This window comes from Micrasema longulum, unplaced genomic scaffold, assembly GCF_059751315.1.
Source record: "Micrasema longulum isolate JH-2025_06_02 unplaced genomic scaffold, ASM5975131v1 h1tg000501l, whole genome shotgun sequence".
In the NCBI taxonomy this organism is placed as follows: domain Eukaryota; kingdom Metazoa; phylum Arthropoda; class Insecta; order Trichoptera; family Brachycentridae; genus Micrasema; species Micrasema longulum.
This window is the reverse complement of record NW_028277698.1, coordinates 400,755-422,337: the sequence shown is the minus strand read 5'-3', so window position 1 is coordinate 422,337 and position 21,583 is coordinate 400,755. Positions and strand designations below refer to the sequence as shown.

Below are 21,583 nucleotides of genomic sequence, written 5' to 3'. Positions count from 1 at the left end.
GACGAGCAGAAAGTATAGCAAAATGTAACGTTATTTTTTACAAAATTTCAGTTTATTTGGTTTTAAACTCTTCAGCCAATTTATGAAAAAAAAATTAAGTTAAAATCTTTTAAGTCGGAAAATTTGAACACTAAATGACTAGATCGCCACTAAAAATCAATCAACGCAAAAAATCATTAATTGTATAATCATTTGTCCAGCCGAAGAAAACATATCTAAGAAAATATATTTCAGGGCTCCAAGAATTCAATGGAGTTTCCTTTTAATTATTTTCTATATGTTGTCATTTCCACAAACATATATAAATCTGAGATTTGTTTCTTTAAAATTCAAACAAATATTTAATTTGAATTCCCTCACGCAGTATATCGTATCCATGCAAGAGATGTCGGGTTCGATTCCTGACATGGTGAACATGAAACATTTGTTTGATTATTATAAGCTGCAAGATTTAGAATTCCCTGGACTGGCACCTTAGCATGGTCATACCTTCGTATCTCCTATATCTGTCTCCCTATAACGTAATCAAAATAGTATTTCTATCGTTTCCGCTGATTACGAACGAACACTCTGCGACTCTTGTGAACTACTCTGGTATTTTTGTCTTCATGTGGAAAAAAATAGAGATACGCTGCTATTGGTGTACCAACGCCGTGCCCTATACACCACTAGGTGCACAACATGGAACGAGTAAATAAAAAAGCTAAAGTTAAATAAGTGTCATGAATGAAATAATGTAATATAAAGAGCAACCCATTTTTACTAAAACTCCGACTATTATATGCAGAATTAACTATATATAGTATGTAGTACATATTAGAAGCGAAATGTTTATGGGAATGAAATTGCGGTTATGTGGCTAAGCGCGTTTAATATAGAGAACTAAACTAATCTAAATATACAATATTTTGAATGTGCCCAAATGTTCGTAGGCAAAATACTGGATTTCACTTATAGGTCCAAATATTGTAAAATTGTTTTCAGGCGTTGCCTAGTTTATGATAAAATTCAGTCAGATGAATTTCTCCACAACAATTAAGGTTTCTGTCCTTGTACTTAGCTAAAATCTACATAAGGATGTTCAAACATAGGCTGAATGGTGAATGTTACCCAGTGTGTAAAGTCGCCACGTAAACCAGTCAATGACAGGTCATAAGCCCTGTAAATGCCTAGACTTCTACATTTCCTTCTCTAAATGTTATCCACCTTTGTAAATTGTAATCTAGATGTCTCGATATCGTAACACGGAACGTTACTTTCAAACTTAAAATTTTGTCAACTTTTTCAAAATGTCCTATCTAGTTATCGAAAGCTATGACTCCTACACGAGTTGTATTTATTTTCGGCGCAACTAGCCTTTATTGTCTTAATTACATGAGCATATTTACTCATGATATGTCTAGGAGCTCAATAATTCAGTAATCATGACGTTAATAGCACATGGGAAGGTACTTATTACTTAGAAGTAGAAACTCACTAATGGCCCCGATACAAGAAGCTATTGAAGGGGTCCACGTTCATGGCGCACGGAAAGAATGGGGTAGTTTTCTGGCGCTGCACGGTTGAGTTCCGATTAAAATTGGGAGTGTTGATATTCACGAATATTTACTCGTATATCTATAGGATCTGCGCAATGTGATGAATATTGTATCTAAGGATAGTGTTAACTTTGGTAAATGGCGTTTAATTTGATTGTGTACGTTTTTTTTATACATATTTTTTTCATCCAAAGACATCTTTATTAGGTATTATGTTTTCGTTTTTGCCGGTTTGACTCTTTTACTCATATATGATGTCTTTTTTTACTAAACCATTCATTTTTAGATTTTAATCACTTCTGACTCCACGTGTAATGATTGAAAATGGGTTGGATTCAACAATACATACATACATTCATGATGACGAAAGACAAACATCATGTTTGGAATTTTAATTATTTATTTATTTATGAAAAAGCATAGAAAAACCGTTAGTGATATACCAATTTTTTCGGTTATTTGTTCCCGCTGCCTTTATTTCTTGTTGATTTCCGGCCGCTTACGACAATTAATTAATTTATTTATTTATTACGTATTCTAGTTTAAGTATACCCACAGGCTATGCCTATGTGGGATATTTTTGTTTTCATGTAAAACGATATATTATCTAATAAAAAATGTACGAAATGTAAACGAAAAATTGTAAATAAAAAAAAATAGTACTTACCTATTTGTATACAATAATAAAACTACATACTTTTCATTATTTAGAAGAAAACTAAACTTGCATTGTAATAGAAATCAAAATATCGATCACGCGCGTCAAAGCAGCAAAAACACGACTGACGGCAATGGCCTATCGGGGGAGACACGAGAGCAAGGAGTTCCTACCCCGCCAGTACCTCTTACCGCACACGTCAGGAACGTGGGCCCCGTCTATACGTAGTTACTATTTTTGCCATTGGTCACAGAATAACTAATGAAAGACGAATCTAATAATACCTCGTCATTTATGCCCGCTACTGTAGGCAAAAATAATAAACATATAAAACGGAATGATTGTAACCTACAAAGGTTTATCGATTGCTCTTAGCGGTTAAAAGATAAAAAAATCATAATGGCGTTGCAACAATATTTCCTTTTGACATATTGACATCATTTGATAACACGGAACAAAGAAAGAGTATTGGTATTAAAAGAGAAAAAACCACAATGAAACCTTTCAACACGCACATTAATTACAGTTATATTTATAATATAAATTGTATATATTCATCATTAAGTAGGTATGTTTTCATACAGAGATCCTTTATGGAACTAAATTTACAGTAGTCCTTTAATCATTAATTTATATAAGGAAATCATTCAGCTGTGCTGAAAGAGAAGAATATAGAGATATTGAACTTAAAAATTAGAATTGACGGAGTAATTTTTTATTTAATATTATTTTATCAGTGAATTCATTTTAAATTTGATTGTATGAAGGAATTCCGTCTGAGAATTTTTTTACTTTGAAATGTGGTGCTACAGGAGAATTTTGAAGATGAACTGAGTCCTAAACGATGACGCTCTCCGACGGATGAAAAAAGATAAAGAAGTACCTAAGAAAACTTAAGTACTTAGGGCATGTGATGAGAGGCGAAAAATATAACATTTTACAAGTCAGGGGAGGATTGAAGTAAGACGGAGTGCAGGCAGAAGGCGCTTCTCATGGCTAAAGAAAATGCGTGACTGGTTTCATTGCAGCACCCAGCCCTTGTTCAAGGCAGCTGCCAGCAAAGGGAGAATTGCTGCGATGATTTCCAACCCCCATGGGGATAGGAAATATAAGAAGAAGAATTCCTTCTGGTAGGCACGAGATAAAGTTCAGTTATCACGGTATTTATTGATTCTTATGAAAAAATAATACAATATTTTTTTAATAATTTACAAATTGAATAACTTTTTGGCTCTGTTCATTTATAATATGATTATATCCCGGTTGCTTTATTGCTGGTGATTGTATTGTAAAAGTTCCAATCAAACCTGATTTGATAGGTTTATGATGATTGATAAATAAATATTATTAAAGTTTTCACATTTTCTCGACGAAATACGCTGATTTATGTATGAAATAAAAGTACACAGTTATTAGTCATACTAAATGAAAAATTATTATACTCGTAATTATGGACATATCGGGAACATGAGCTGTCAGCAGTCACTACCTGGCCGAGTTAGTCGGTCAATATGCAAAACAGTATAAATGTCACGGATAAAAATAATACAGTTTGCTTTTTGAGATACTTCAGAATTGCAGCACCTACCACTTTCATTTCATCCACGCTTCCTTCTATACTCGTGGTATATCTCAGCTACTTTCTGTTTGATGAACACAATAAATAAAATACAACAAAGAATACATGTACGACTTTAATCGTAATCAAATAATTATCTATCCTATAATACGTCAATACAAATAAGAAACAGGCTCGTTGGATTAATGCGAGTTTTGATTTTAAAAAAGAAACTCCATATTACGTCATTAGATTCTGGTTTTTATTCTTTATTTTCTTTATTCACGGATTCCCGGGTTAATTTTAACGTTTACACAAAAGAATCATAATGCCATCAAAGCAATTTTATAAGGAAATGTAAGTAAATGATGCGTCAGATGCGTTATATTTCGCGATAACAAAGAATCAATACAATTTAATTTGCGCTTACAATGAAAATAATATTAGCATTTGGTATTTTCAAATGACTCGACAATGTCGAATACCGTAAATAATAACATACTGACAATTTTCAATGTTAAAAACGTGTAAATTAGTTCAGATTTATCATTTGATATGAGCAATTATGAGTGGTAAAACATTGATCCAATTAAAAAAACTCCTTACACAGACTGGTCATCTTATAACTGTCGTGAGAATTTCGCGTTCTCGTGGCAAGAAAAAAATAACGTATTCTGGTAATCAAAATTGGATTAGCTTCTAAGAAATTTAAATATTTATTTAAACGCTCCGGTTTGATAACCGCGAGATCTACTTTGATATCAAATGAGATTAGCACGCATCGTTTGAGCATGTTACTTTACTACGCGAGTACTCGGTTATACTACGCAAACTTATACCAGTCCTAGTTCAAAAACCACACGGTGAATAGGATAAGAGTAGTAATATTCATATTCTAGCTGCTTTATTTAATTATAATCAATTGTTGTCTTCAGCAAATCTTTTAAGGCTTTCTGATAGAAGAATCCTAACTGACCTGATATTACTTTTTAAGGTGATCAATTCATTAATTGATTGTCCAGATTTGCTGGAGTTGGTGTGTTTCCGTGTACCTGGTCGACATACCCGCCACAGATCTCCTTTTTGTTCTGCAAGTTCTAGGACCAACTATCGCATGCACTCGCCTATCCCTAGGCTCCATAGATATGGCAATCAGTATGAGGACAAGGCTGATATATTTGGTTCTGGACTTGATAGTTATAAAACGAGTCTGATTTCTTTTTTTCTCTCGTAATATTATTCTTAAACTTTTCTTTATATTTAAAAATGTTTTTCGTTTTTTTGTATTTTCATATTTATGTATTTACCTGTTATTTTTGTTATGGTTATGCAATTTTATAATTTTTTGTTATGTTTTTATATGTGTTTTTTTTTTCATATTTATGTTCAATATATGTTAAAGGCAAATTATGCCATTTATGGAAAATAAATATTTCAGCGGCTAGTCAATCTTAAATCAAATAATTAATAATTACGATGTCAATAAGGGGAAAAAATAATCATCCTAATTTATGTTATCATGAATATCGTTTTACGAAGTTTTTGTATTATTACACTACAATATGAATGAAAAAAAGGATACAATATCGATTTTATTGATTTTCACTTCTCAATAAGACAACCTGTTTTAATCAATTTAATAAAAAAATCTCTTTTGATCACATATCACTCAAATATAAAAAAAATATATATATATACTAATATGGTTCGGCCATATTTTTATTTATTGAGGCTTTTTTATTATCTATCTTTGAGGAAGGATAAACACTCTGTCAGAAAAGATGAATACTGACAATGATATCGTGGGGTAATTACTACACCTAGGTAACTTCAAAATCAGAATTTTCAGTTAACCACTAAAACACATGTTCGTATCTTCGCCCATGCATGGTAGAAATAGACAAGTCGTTGTGCATTCAAACAATTTTATGATGATTTGAATGCACGACTTGTTTAGTTGAAGTATTAGTATCATATAGGATACAAAAATATGTTTTTCGCGGTTAATTCAATGATGCTGATTTTGAAGTTATCTAGTTGTAGTAATAACCCCACGATATTATTTCTCACCCTCGTTATATTGTAATATAATCACGTAGCAGATCAGTTTTAGCTTCCATTAGACGCATCTCAGGCACATCGAAGGATTGAAATTTATATAGATGGAGTTTTTATTGGTACCTTAAATAATACGTGATTTATTTTATAAATCTGTATACATAAATACTAATCAATAAGACAGAAGATCGAGTCTCTTGAAAATGAGATTTCCCCTTGATCACCTTAAATAAGTATCGATGTAAGGTCGGTAGTTGTATCTCCATTCGACAAACCGGGTCATAGTTTTGGGACACTACCGCCGAATATTAAGTGTTCTGTGTTCAACAACTACTGTCACAGTATCTAATTGAGCCATCACAATTGAAAAAACTGAGCTAAGAACATATTTCAATGACCTGAATTTTTACCTATGATTTGAACTTTTTTAAAACAAATTCGAGCGGTGGAAGCGATACGCGAACATTATTTAAGGAAAATAGTTTATTATGTGCTTTTAACAAAGCCATTACTGATGTACTCGTATGTATACGAAGGTACTCGCGTTGAAATGTAATTCTACCGATACGGAATACGAGTATTAGTGTTTCCTAATGACGAGTATTTAAATATCAATTACGCGAGGGGTCAAGACGACTAATTATAATTATTATGACAATATTCAGTACAATGTCATTATTACGTATAAAATAATAATAAAACCATTAATTTTATCCTTATCACATACAATTTCATTAATAATGGCCTTAAATATGTCAAAGAAATGACTTGAAATGTTGCGAATAACTACGGGTCCATAGGCAGAAAGCACATGGTGTCTAAGGAGCAGAGGGTTCTGGAAGAATGTCCTCGTTCCGAGGAAATGCAAAGCCTATAACAATGAGTAGAGGTAGTGGTACACACATACACTCGACAGTACAGGGTACAGGGGCAGGTAAAGGTAAAGGTAAAATGCACTATGTCGTTATAGTGTACTAGAAACCGGCCGTCAACAAAAAGGGAAACTCGGGCCTTACAAAACTGCGCTACATTTCTAGACACTTGTGAAACCGATAACACACATTAAAGTGAATGCATATCAATACCTTGCTAGCGCCATCCTAACATTGGGTAATCCAGAAATGGTTGCCTTTAGAATATCCACGGTTGTTGATTGTTGTAGAACTCGGCCCCAAAACTGAACTTTCTAGTCGAGCAGTGAGCGGCTCGAGCGGAGAGTTGCGCTCGACACACAATGCAACTTTCTTCTCGAGGTTTGTCACTTTTACAGGAGAATCCAACACTAGCACGGAACGGAGTCGCTAATAAAACTTTGCTCTCATCACTTAAACTTTGGAAGAAAAAAAACGTTTTTAATAAATCGAAAGTTTAGTAACTACAAATTATATTTTATGAATGAAAATAGTAAAATATACTGACTTTATGTTAACATTTATAGAAACCAAAACATAAAACAGAGGACTTCGGTCGCAGCAAATGACAAGTGTCAAAAATCATATGGTCAACATAGACGTTTCTCGTTCACGTAGCACACGAGCGTATGCGGCGAGCGACCGTTCGCGACTGAAGGGGCGAGCGCGTTGCGACGCACGCGATAGGCGGCTTGCGACTGCTACGGCGGATCAAAGCCGCGTAGCCAAGTGGGCGGCTGTCTGGCAGTAAAATGCGAAAACTTCGCTAGTGGAGACATTTCATTTGCAGGGAAATTCTCGCTTAATTCGAATAGAGATTTTCCTTTCGAAACTAAGCATTCACTTGGCGAAAGTTTCGGGAAAGTCTAGACGAGCTTTCGGCTTGTACCGAAACGATCAGATGGGCGGGTGCGAGTGAGGAGTGGCGATAAAGTGGGGCGAAGAGTTATATCGTGTTCGGGATAGTCGCTCGATAGGGAGATCCCCTTTTGATTCCGTTCCCCCATGGCGGGGACAGACGAGGGCAGCGCCCCCTGTCTCACCGCGGCCGGGGATGACGCCCTGGTGGAATTGCATTGTAATAACAGCAGAGCCGACTGCCTGCATGTACCTTCAGTAGGTATTGGGAATATTGGTAGCTGCACAACTCCGGCTGAAGCTGCCAAACTACACAACTGTACAAGAACACATATCATATACCATATACTCCGTGCTCAGCTCAGTACTTGGACGTCCAAAATGCGAAAAGCTTTGTTAAACCTATAAAGATTGATATGAGAACTTTGCTACAAAATATAGTGGAATTGGTTTTCAGAATAACTGAGTTGTCTGTTTAGCTCTATTAAAATGCAGTCACATGATACAATGTTATAAGGAATAGATTTAAACCTTTCATGCATTGTATATATAAATCAAACCATTCATTCCTATAGCCCTATACAATTAAAAATAAGGATATTAAAATAATGTTATATTAGCTTATTTTCGTTAGTTCTATGTTTATGTATTATGTCAATAAGTTATATTTATATATATAGTTAACTCCTTTATAAAATACATAATACAAAACGCTCCAATATATCAGACGCTGAAAAATAATTAAAAAATATATTTTTAAAGAATCTATTTGCTCGAACGGGAATGGATTACTGCAAAAGAACGTGGAATAACTGGTGGACGACCAATATGTATAAACTTAATATGCATAAAATATTATATGAATATGAATATGCGAATATACTCGTATATGTATGTGTGTATATGGTTATGAATGAATTACAAGTGCCCCGACTCAAAACGGATTTTCAAGCGAGTCGGGGCAAGTTCACAGGCATGGGTAGTTCCTGATTGTGTCGCTATAAACTGTGTCTCTGTCCCTAATAAATGTATGTACAATGTTATTAATAAATAAATAAATGTATTAGGTAAGTATGTAAATACGAAATTGCAACAGTTCCTATCGTAATAAAGAAATGAGATTAGATTGAATTTCAGGTTTCATATTTTCGAAGGTATTTCATAAAAATACTTTAAAATACAGACTAAATTTTGTTCAAACTGATTTGAGAATTCAAATATTGTGTATGAAAAAGTACATATTTAACACTAATACTTCTGTAGAAATGTATATTCTCAATAATGCAACTTCTGTTTGTGTAGAGTACAGTCTTAGCGAAATAATCCCTTACAAGCACATTATTTCGTTTCATAAACCAATCGCGCGTATAAAGGAATGCAGGATAAACCGATTCAAGTTGTCCCCTTGATACTCGAGGGAAAGGATACTACGAATGGTTTAGAAACATAAGAATACCTTGCCAATTGTCTATTAAATGTTACAGTGCGAGCAAGGCCAGTCACTATTATTTTCGAAAGTTTTCCACCGAAAACATAAACAGAAATGGCCGTCCTTCGTGTTCCTTCCAAACACACTTTACATGTTAAGGTAGAAAAATAAATAAAAGGTTCAATCATCTGTATTAAAATGCGTCTTAATAACTATTTATTGATTTATATTTCTAGAAGACAATTCATGGTGGTCATTACAAATAATCACAAAGCATTAATACGGCAATGATCGCAGCAACAGGAATACGCACTGTCTCTTATTTTAAAAACACATGTTTATGTACACAAGTTTTGCTTCACAGCCGATGACAATGAAGACGATTTGTGAATATCAAGCGAGGCTTAAAATGATTCATAAAAAAGTACTCGTCACCAAAAAAATGACCATTGTTCCACGATTCGCTACAATAAAAATTGTCAACTTTCTTACCGCAACATGTTCTTCGTACGTTAATTTATTGTTTCCTGCAATACCAAGGATAAAACGAAAAGTTTTTATGAAGTTACTCGACTTGTCGACCAAAAGCAAATAACGCGAGTTTGCGAACATTCACAAAGCTGTAGAATTTTCGATAGAATCTACCAGTTGGAGGGAGAGGATGAATCAACAGAATGGGGGTAACACGCAAATAATCCTTCGCTACGTTATTCCTCCCCCAAAACGAGCATTTTCAGTTTTAAAAAATATTCTTTACCGTGTACGTTCTAATAGATATCCCTAGAAATTTTGAATATTTCCCCTGGCCGAGAATGATTTCAGTCAGCTTTGCTTTGGGGCGATCACCCCTATACTAGACCCCTTCGGACACCCCAGATTTGGGCTCTGGGTTTGGGAACCCCGTCCTACAAAACCGACCTCATTTCTCTCCCTTTGGCCTAAGGGCCCTATTGAGGTCACCCCTCTTTGTGAATAATCCTTCCTAGTAAAGTTGTTATCGCAAAAGTAATCATGTTGATAATATAACAGACTATAGCGAAATATAATTCATTGATAAATCAAATAGAAAAATATACATCATTTTAGATAATAACTGGCGTTGACGCATAATCAAAAATCGAAGGTGTGAAACATGGCAGAAGAATACGAGTTTTAACAACATGCATTAATTTAATACACAATGATAAATGCATAACTCGTTTTACTAGAGTAATTATTATTTTAGATTTAATAATTCAATAAATATAATAAAAGTACTATAATACAAAATTTACCTCAATAATTGAACTCCGAAAAACAATATCGAGGCTTCACTTACAGAATGCATTAAGTTATTAAAGCAAGTTGTGGGAAATTCGCATTTGAAGCTTTTTTATTTTTGCAACGCATTATTTCTTGCACAATTTTCTTTTATTTCAATTTTTTTAAAGCTATAAAATAGTCATCTTTATTCTAGGCATAGCATAATATTTGAAATCAACATCTTGCACCTACATATATTTAAAAAAAAATTGAAATATATAAAGAAAGTGATTTGGTTCAGCAAAGCACTAAAATGTTTTTCCCAACGCTGGCTGATGCAGCAAACTTCCGTCATCATCACCAATGTACTTTCGAAACGACCCAAATTTTTACCGGAAACGGAGCTATGAGAAGTTATCTATATAGGTTTAAATTAAGGAATGATGACTATTGTCCATGCGATGATATTTCTTTACAGAGTATCGAACATCTGTTATTTCAGTGCCCATTTTTCAGTTTGCAACGCCATAATATTGAAGCAGAATGCAGGAAAGATGGAATATCCTTAACAGATATCCACACTGTAGTTAAAAGTAGTTATCACGCGCCATTGTTCTTGAACTTTGCAACAATGGTGATTGGACTCATAAAGGTAATAAACCAAAATCAGTGATCGAACATCCCATTTCCAAGACAAACAAAAACGATTTTTTCCGAGTACCTTAGCCTTGTACATGACACGTAAGGCTACTAAATACAGGGGTCCAAATATATATATATATAAAAAAAAGATTTGGTTCAGTCAGATGAATCTCTACACAATAATAAAGGTTTCAGCTCTTTAACTTCACTTAAATCAACAGATGGAAAAGTTGAGGAAATGTGGATGTTCAAACATGGGCAGAATGGTGAATATTACACAGTGTGTAAAGTGGCCACTTAAACTAGCCAATGACTGGTCATAAGCCCTGTAAATGCCTAGACTTCCATATTCCTTTATCAAAAATGTTTTCCCTCTCTGTTGTAATAAGTTTATATATAAAGACTGTTGATGTGTGGTTCTGTCAGTAAAGCCTCGATATATTTCAAATATTTTAAATTTTTAATGTAATTTTTTACTTCTTTCTTAATTACAATATTTGAGTTTGAACAAATGTTTGTAGATAAAAGACTTGATCTCACCCCCTCGGGAGTCATTAAGATTAAGAAATTACAACAGGGATGGAAAATACCTTAGAGAAGGCCTCAAGAATACCTTAAAACATGGTGAATATTACACAGTGAGTAAAGTGGCCACTTAAACCAGCCAATGACAGGTCATAAGCCCTGTAAATGCCTAAACTTCCATATTCCTTCTTCAAGGTATTCTCTATCCCTGTTGTAATTTGTTAATCTTAACGACTTCCGAGGGAGTGAAATCTAATCTTTTGTCTACAAAAATTTGAACAAACTCAAATATTGTAATAAAACCAACTGGTCTAGGAAGAAGTTCAAAAATTGCACAATTCTTTTCAGGCGTTGCCTAGTATGTGAAATAATTCAGTCAGATGAATCTCTACACAATAATAAAGGTTTCAGCTCTTTAACTTCACTTAAATCAACAAATGGAAGAATTGAAGAAATATGGATGTTCAAACATAGGCAAATTGGTGAATAATACACAGTGTGTAAAGTGGCCACTTAAACTAGCCAATGACTGGTCATAAGCCCTGTAAATGCCTAGATTTCCATATTTACTTCTTTAAAGTATTCTCCATCCCTGTTGTAATTTGTTAAACTTTCTTAATTATTTTGTATTTCTGACTACTCTTTATTACCTTTGTTCGTTTCTTTTTTTGCACCACAACAGGCCAGGAGGCTCAATTACAGCGGTGAATTACATCACAGCACACCACAGGATAGAGAAAAATCACATTTTAAATTTCTGTGTTCGCACCGGGAATCGATCGCGGAGACTTCCGTGTCTGAGTTGAGCGTCTCGGCCACTACACCACGGAGGCCGCCAATTTCATTAAAGAAAAATATAATACTGTAAGTATAGTGATGTAAAGAATACTTAATGTATAAAATTGGTATATAAAAGTATTTCGTGGAGATCGTGACAATGTGAATTCAGTTAAAACACGACAATTATTTCAATAGTTAAGATTGGACGGAGACAAGCGGCGAAAAGTCAGTAAGCGAGAGCAATAATACGAGCTGATAGAAAAATTGTGAAAGTAAACGTTATAGTTGGAAATAGAAACTGCGCCTTAACATTGGTATATTTAGTGTAAAAAGAAATATGCATCTAGAAATTGTAGCAGAAAAATAACGGAGAAAACATACGAGAAGAATGAAAAGCAATCATCAACTCAGTCTTATGACATGAGATATGAAATTATTGGAAAATGAAGAGCATGGTAAGTAACATAACCACTGAGAAAACATGCATACAAAGAGAAAAAATATTCGTTTGACCGTAATTTTCGTTTCCGAGAAAATAATTTACATAAAAGATTCCGCGATCAATATTTAGAGCATTTAAAAGCCGGTATAGCTTTATATACTCGATTATAAATCAGTACTGAAAACTTATTTTATAACTTCAGTTTAATGGCAATTAAAAACTTTATGTATTATCAAATAACCTACAACCACAAATTAATAAAATAAACATTTGAGTAGGCGAGGTCGACAATAAATTTTAATTCGCTGTCCTTGATGAACATCGTGCATAGAAACAGTGAACATTTACAGTGGAAGCCTTGAAATATCGTAAATATATAATGGTTAAGTTTACGGATGGATTCGGAGTTCGGAGGCAGGCAACAGGGGGTGACCTAGTTAGGATCCCAATTATTCGGCTTAAGGGCGGCGGCCTACTTTCCGCCTATAGGCCCAGTACAGCACAGGACTACAGCCTGCAGCTCTCAGCCCATTCCGTCAGGGCTACTTAGCGAACCCAAGGTCTAGCTAACGTTCGTAAAAATAAAAAAGTCAAAAACGATCGATTGTTATGTACGAGTGTAAAAAGTAATTAATGCAACTCCTAGTAAAATAGAAAATAATTCATTATAATTATTTATTACAATACAACACATCACGGACTCGTATAATTTACTGAAATATTTTACAATTTTTAACTATTCGGAATTTTTTTATATATATATTTTTATTTAAGTTTTTCATTGATAAACCCTTACGGGTTACAAACATTGAACAAAATATTTGTATAATGTGGTATTTCTAACACACGATTCCTTCTTTGACTTGATCTATTTGAATTACTTGTAAATAAATTTTGGTTCTTAAATATTTATTTTAAACACTGAAAACAGTATATTTGTCTTAGGTTTAAAAGTTTAGCTTCTTGGAACAATCGGAAAGAGGGAAAAGTGCGATTTTTGTGAAGCATTATTTGTTTGTCACAACAGTTTCTAATGGTTTAATATGGTTGTTGTAAGTTCCCCCATCCAATTATTAAATAGGAAAGCGATGACTGTACAAGTGCATAATATACCTTTTTTATTTATTTAGCTGGACGTAAATACTTTGTCGTTTGAACACATAGGTTTTTTTTTTTATTTTCAAAGTTTTTCGCAAATATCTCAGTAACTCCTTTAATGAAGATTTCCAAGTTTGCTTCTAATACCCTGTGTTGTCAGGACCAGATTGACTATTAAAGTAATAGATTTTATTTGTATGTGATTTTTTATTTTTTATTTTTTATATTTTTATAATATTTTTCTCTTCGTACGTATCTAATAATTTATTTTGTCTAAAAACTAATTATGATAGATAAAACTTATATTTGAATCAATAACTATTGAAACACTTTGTTTTTGGACACTTTTGTTATTTGCCGGGAGGCCCAATTATAGTGGTGAATTACAGCACAGCACACCCAGGCTTAAGACAAATCATATTTGATTTTTGTGTTCTCACCGGGAATCGAAACCGGAACCTTCCGTGAGTCAAGTGTCTTAACCGCTACACCACGGAGGCCGCCAAATCATTTGTTATATTAATAACATAAATGGTGAGTGGTTCAGAGACAGGGTTTTATTTGGATTTTAAATATTTTTGATCGATATTTCAAACAATTGGTATTAGATTCAATGTAACTAGTTTTTTACATCATTTAAAAAAACCAGTGTAGATATATTTAATTTTGTATTTTATAAAAGGCACTAAGCCGTGTATCGTAGATACATAAAATAAAATAGAAACAACATAATTACAAAGTTCCGAACAATGATAATAATATGTACAGAACGGAAAGCAAGCAAAAATACGAGCTGTTTGTGAAATAAATCCAAAAATCCTGGGCGAGCGTTTTTGACTCGATAGCTGCTCGTTAAAAATCCCGAAAATTACATTGAATGAAGACACGTCCGCTTCGTAGTGTAATGGATGGCACGTTTGTTACCATGCTTGAGGTTCCGGGTTCGATTCCCGAGAAGTTTGACATCCAATATTTGTTTTTAAAGGTGGTTTTACACGGAAGTATTTCATTGCTCCTGGACTGGCACGTGGAGCGTCAGTCTGACGACCCTACCTTCTTATAACAGGTGATCGAGATACGCAGCAAATATTTTTAAAGGTGATTTAAACATCAATAAGTATTATCTCAGAACTGCAATTTTCACGATGCTCGTACTAACTACTGTCATTATAATGATGTTGCGTTGAACAATACGTTTGCCTTATTAGAAAGATATAATCGATAGGTATGTTTAACCATTTATATTAAATAAAATAAAATTAATAAGTATGTTTATGAATGCGAACATGCCGATTTAACTTTGGCAACGAGAGCCAGCCAGAGAAGACACAATATTCACTTGTCACCGCATGGCCACTGGCCGCCGGTAGGGCATTAGTAAAAACGAACCGAAATCGGGTCACGCTGTATTTTGTAAATAATATGAAACATCGCCTCACAAGAGCAGCCCGCAGTCGGCGTTCGCGGCCTGACCGCCTTATGATTGGAAGACTTACGAAACAGCTTTTGAGGGCAATCTCTGGGTACATGTGTGTACAGTCTACGAGTATACATGCCGTACGTGCTATTGCGAGATTACATTATTATTTGTGCGTTATCATAATTTGAACCAGATTCCTGTAAACTGAACGACGCTCTTTTTTTATACATAAATCCAAACTGATGTTGAGTAATTTATTATATAAATAAAACACGAGTGATACTTTAATCCACAAATTTGGAATATCCAGTGATCCAGTGATGTTGAGTACAAGGTCTTTCTTAAAGCCTAAGAGTTTCCAGTCTCGACCCAAATTTGAGTCCAGAGACTAATACCCGTATGCAGAGACAAAATTTAAGATGAGGAAAGTACATTCTAATCTCATATGCAGAGAATAACCCGAAAGTGATGACAATATATTGTACTTACCTCACCTTAAGGTTTGTCTCTGCATACGGGTATAAGACGAGACTCGGGGACCGAGTACCGAAATTTCGAGACTTTTCGATACTAACAATAATTTGTATGAAAAAACAAGTGCATGTAGAAAATAAACCACTTATTTTTTTGTTGATTTATTTACAATTTTTTGTTTACATTTGCTACATTTTTATTACATAATATTTCACTTTTACATGCAGAAAAAATCCCACATAGGCATGGCCTGTGCGTGTGCATACTAAATCGAGAATACATTATGAAATCTAAGGTTTAGATGCATTCATAATATCTTAAACAAACTTATAAAATAAAAATTGAAAGTTACATTAAGGTTGTTTTTTAAAAAAAATCATAAGTGGAAAATAAGAAATAGAAAAAATAAAAATGCGTGAAGAGCATAAAATTATTAAATTAAAGTGTATAATTAAATTAGGGAAAAAATACGACAGCAAAATAAAAAGTTTATCTGAAGAAGAAAACATTGACATTCATATTTTTGACCCAGTTTATAAATGAATTATTAAAAGAAACGAGACTTAAATTGTCATTTTCCGTTCTGTCTTTAAAATAGTAGTTATACAGTATAGGCGCAAGGACATTTGCATGCCTCTGCCTGAATGTTGATTTGCAAAATGGAATCTTCAACACTTGATTTCTTCTTTGACTATAGTGGTTTGAGTTTTGAGAAAACAAGTGCCGACGATTTACAACATATTTTAGACATTGGAGACATTACAACTGTCTTACATTCAAAAGTTTCGCTTCTTGGAATAATCGGATGGAGGGATATGCTTTATTATTAAGCATAATTTTTATTATTAGTTTTTGTACCATCAACAATAGGATTAATATGATTATTAAATGCTCCACCCCGTCCAACTATCCCGTAAGATAGTTTTGATTAGACAAGTGAATAATAAACCATTATATTAATTTTGTTATCAACAATAAATACCATTTAAATGTATAAGTTAAATATCTCAGTTTGTTCACTTTTTTTTCTTTATGGTTTGTCCGTTTAAGTTGGCTGTCAATAAAGACACCCGAGTAGGTACTTGGTCAATTTCCCTGAATTCATTTTTTCACAATCAGAACAGAGGTTAATTTTACACTGTAGGACCTGTTGGGGGCCCCTCGATCTCGACCGAGATAAACCCCGGGCCTACTGCACCAGTAGATTACACATATACATGAATGAAGTTCTTTCATGCAACTGGCGGGAATCAACCCGCGACGCCAGCTTCACAGTTGGCCGTCAAATCAAATGCGCCACGGCGCCTGTCTGAGATTTATTTTTCTTCATCAAATCATTAAAATTGCACCAAAAACCAACAGCTAAAATATCTCGCTGTGATCGTAGAACACGACGCGTGTGATTTTCTTTAACTTCACATGGCGCCATGGCGCAGTTCGTTAGACATCACCGTCTAATGAACTGCGCCATGGCGTCTTTCAAACGTATTTGAATGGAATAAAAACCACAACAGGTGTAGCTGGTTAATAGTTCATTGGAAATAAAACGTTTTTTTTAACTCTTAATTTCACTATTACTGTGTTTTTTTTTTAATTTACATTTTTCAGCAACAATCGGTATCTTACCTCCGTGAATAATAAAACATTTTTATAAAAAAAGACAGTTTATAAAAGTAAAAAGTGCACGTTCTGATAATTTTAAAGTTTGAATTTAATACTTTACATTATTTACTGTGCTAGGACAGATAAAAAAAACACTGAAAACGTTCTCAAAAAGTTTGAAATTTTGTGTAACTTTTTTTTTGCTTTGTCAAGTGCTCTTCTCTCATTGGCCTTTGATTTTCTCTATTTCTATTAGCGGGCAGTGAGGTCATTTAAATATCCTGCCAGTCTGATTGGTGGATCAAAGTGTCGTCATTCGGATTTTGTGCTAGCAAGATTGCGGATTTGCAAGAGTGAAGGCACAAATACCTATAATGCATAAAAAATTGTCTCTTGTCAATACTAATATAGATTTTTGTGAATATCGAAATGGCCCCCAAAAAATATGTCAAAAGCAAGTTCCTGGAAGCGGACATTGACTCCTCTCCGCAGTCCGCATTTTCGAATAACTTAGATATTAGCAATAACAGCTTAACAAACAGAAGTCAGACGGATAGTCGACAGCTGATGAGCTGAAGATGGGTCTTTCCGCGGAGAGTGACAGGTGAGTAAAGCTAACCGAAAAATTAGAGTCAACTGAAGCCACTATATGTAGCTAAGAAAAATCAGGAAATGTGGACAAGAATCGCTTACTTGGAAAAGAACCAAGAGAAGCGTGAGAGTTAAAAACTTGTAATTAGAGGCATACAGGAAAAAATAAAAGGAAAACATTCTTGAAAACTGTACAAAAATCTGCAATTTAACTCAATCGACTGTCTGCGCTTCAGACGTTGTGAGTCAGCCAACATATCAAATACTAATACTAAAAATAAATATTCAAAACCCATTTTCATCAAATTAAAAAGCATACAAAGCAGGAGGAACTCATCAGGATCTTAAAAATTCAAAGTCAACAAAATTAAGGATCAAAAACTAAATTCGACTGTAATTGGACTGGATCAGAGTATTTCGCTAATATACGTTACAGAAGAACTAATTTTTCGTGCTAAGCATTTATTATATCTCGCAAGATATTTAGGCAGCAATAAACATTACAAATTTGTTTGAACCAGCAACGGAAAGGTTTACACGCGGAAGGATATTATTGGTGGAAATGTCACAGTCATCGACACTAAAGATAAAATTCCCATTTAAATACAGGGATTGTAACAAATTTTTTACGTATTACTATATTACTTAAAATATTTATGGAACTTACACTTTTCTTTCGGTAAACCCATTTTGTTTTTAACGTTTCACATTATTTATATGAAGCCTGAAAATAACATGCAAGGAACTGAAAATCCTGGCTATTTAAAGGTCGCCATATTTTCTTAATATTTAACCATTTCTCGGCTCCCTTCAGACTATACTCAATGACATGAGACAGATCGTTATTGGAGATATCAACATAAACACCATCAAGCAAATGAATATACTTGTTTCCTCAGCTTCGGTTTTCACGACTACTAGAGAGCAAAGTAATACATGTATTGACTATATTATAACAAAGGGAAAATAATGTTTCGATACTTTTACTTTTCATTATAATATAACAGAACATCGCACCATTGCCCTATGTACCAAATCTGAATATCGTATTACAAAGGAAAAAAATATCTTGCATTTCAACAATAATATACCCTGAATTGACAAACGATTTAGAAAATAAAATATGGGGAAAAGTTTTTATAGAGAATGGCGTAAATAGAGCAATGGAAGTATTCATTACAACATTGATTCGATACATAAACAAACACACGACCACAAAAAACGTCTATCACAAAAAAATGAAATTCACTCCATGGATAGATAACCAATACTTTAGTACAAACAATTCATATACGTAATAAATTACACGTAAAAGCCAAAAATTTTAATACAGTTCATTGTAATTATAAAACTCGTTATAAAATGCAGAGTTAATAGTGAATACCTATAACATTAAAGACACTGAGCAGCAAATTGGAATCAATTTTACATATAAATTTATCACCAATCGTTCAGGGGTTTGCGGTGGGAGCATTGACTGCACGTACGAGCATGTACTATAAAATATATTATTACTGTCGCGCGTACTGACCAGGGATAAAAATACTTTGATAACGTAAAGGGAAGAAAATTACCATAGCAGATGCTAACGCTCGACAACTGAGGTCGAAGCTATTCAATATAATATCAAAATATATACTATAAGTTATGACCAAGCTTTGCGTCCAAAGTGCCATTTATATCGAATATAATATCAGAGGTTGCCTAGCAACAATGTATGCAGGGAATGCATCAAGTGGAATGGAGATATTAAATTATGACGAATGAATGCAGTATGCAGATCAACAGCGTAGCTGTTAATTGTGATTCGTACAAATATGGCGAAACTATGTAGATCCATGACGAAAGCTCAACTTTTTTTGAAAATAACGTTCATAATTTTTGAAATTAGGAAATACTTTCTGCCACTTCAAACATTAATTTAATACTAAAAAATATGACTAGAAACTAGATAGCTTTTTAATGCAGAAGATACAATAAATAAGTATATACCTCTACATACACTGTTTTTATCCAAGTCCAAAGAAAAGGAATAATGAGAAAAATAATGAAATAAATTTCACAATCAACAATATGTCCAAATGTTTGTAGAAGAAGGCTGGGTACCACACTCTAAGCAGTTAGCCATAAAGAGAGAGAAAATTTTATACGAAAGACAGCACATGGAGTTGAGGATATATGGATGTTCAGACACAGGCAGCATGGTAAAGTGATCACTTAAACCAGCCAATGATAGATGATAAGCTAGACTTCAATGTTCCCTTCTCAAAAATTAATTTCCTCGGTTGCAACAAATGTCAATATTATAAGATTAGATGCTACGGTCGAGACAAAATGAATTTTTACTTTGGTAAAGGATATATCACTTTCGAGTTTCATCTTCGTTTACATAAGAATTATCCGCAGTTTTTTTTATATTTAAAAAACACTATTATTTAATTAAATATTTAATTTAATTTAAGTGTAGTTTTAGCCCGTTTAAAATTAGTTTTACGTAATAAAACTAATGATTAATTCATTATTGATACATTAAACGAAATAAAAATCGTACCTGAAACCCCTAATGAGTATTATTTTATTTAATAAAATAAAAATAAAAATATTAAACAGTTTTAAAAAAAGATAAATAATTCTTATAAATTCAGCTAAGTTTATTGCATATATATTAATAAGTAACAGCTAACTTCATTAAAAATTTATTTATTTTTAAACTATAAACACATAAATGTTTGATTCATTTCATCATTAGTAAATAAAACACTTCGTGAAATCAAAAAGGTTGAGGTTGGGAACAAGTGATAGGGAATTCATCAAACAAAAATTTAATTAAAAAAATAACACATTTTCTACGACGTAATTGAGTAATATTAATTTAATTAAGAGGAATGTGTCAGGAAGAAGGGGCGAAGGGAAAACAGAATTTTTATTGTTAGCTGAGAAACAAAGGAAAATTACGTAAAGTAATGATGAAAACCAACTGCTTCAAGGGAAAGTTCGTGCGACCTTCGCATGGGAGTTTGGTAATAAGAAAGTCTTATAATTTCGGGAGGGAAAGTCGCCGTACACGTGCGGCATTGAACTTCGGTCCTCCGTAGAGGGAATCTCGGCTATCTCAGTCCGTCTATAGCGACAAACAGCCGCTGGCCGCGAGCATGGCGTAACGAGCCAAGTAACGCGTCCCATTCGTTACGTTAACGACGGGACGCGTTGGGAAGTGATCTTGGCGGCACAATGCCCTTCTATGAAAAATGAATCAATTAAAGGCACGTTAAAAGGGCGTCGATTCGAAAAGAGTTCCTATAATAAATCATTTGTAAGAGAAACACACGTTCTTGCTTTCAATAAACATATCGACGCTAGAGAGGAAAAAGTTACCTAGCGATATGTAGCATGTTCTGTTTTTTTGATTAATGAAAAAATCTCATACATACGTATTATTTTTGCGTGATTCCTACACAATTTAAATGAAAAAATTAAATACGGGATTCTTTAATAATTAAAAAAAAATATTTAAAAACTTTGATTGGCTCTTTTGTAAAGTTATGTCACTTGTTAACTTTTCCTTTCCAGCGTCGATATAATAGATACACGATATTTCATAAGTCTCAGGGAAGATGCATCTCCGCTTTTCGAGCGAAATTTGTTGCTATTTGTATTTTAGGGATAGAGATTAATAATTTGTGTATTGTGTATAGTTTCAATTTTAGTATATTTTGTTTAATCTGAAAATTTACCATCTAGACAAATAAATAAAAAT

General features: G+C 33.6%; 1 protein-coding gene and 1 long non-coding RNA gene across 5 annotated transcripts in view; one reads left to right on the top strand and one right to left on the bottom strand.

The window, feature by feature from the left end:
- rdx (BTB/POZ and MATH domain-containing protein rdx) overlaps positions 1-21,583 on the bottom strand; it is a 277,849-nt gene that overhangs the window by 101,946 nt on the left and 154,320 nt on the right. For 2 of the 4 annotated variants that reach the window (XM_088227364.1, XM_088227367.1), the window contains exon 1: positions 6,898-7,377. The exons of the other annotated variants lie outside the window; for them this stretch is intronic. In XM_088227364.1, coding sequence (XP_088083490.1) covers positions 6,898-6,911 — 14 coding nt within the window. In that variant the 5' untranslated portion in view covers positions 6,912-7,377. Of the gene's footprint in view, positions 1-6,897; positions 7,378-21,583 lie in introns of those variants that run through there. 4 annotated transcript variants of the gene reach the window in all.
- On the top strand, positions 2,986-5,282 carry LOC148281044 (uncharacterized). The gene is made up of 2 exons (XR_015822446.1): positions 2,986-4,792; positions 4,856-5,282. It is a non-coding gene; the product is annotated as an uncharacterized LOC148281044 (long non-coding RNA).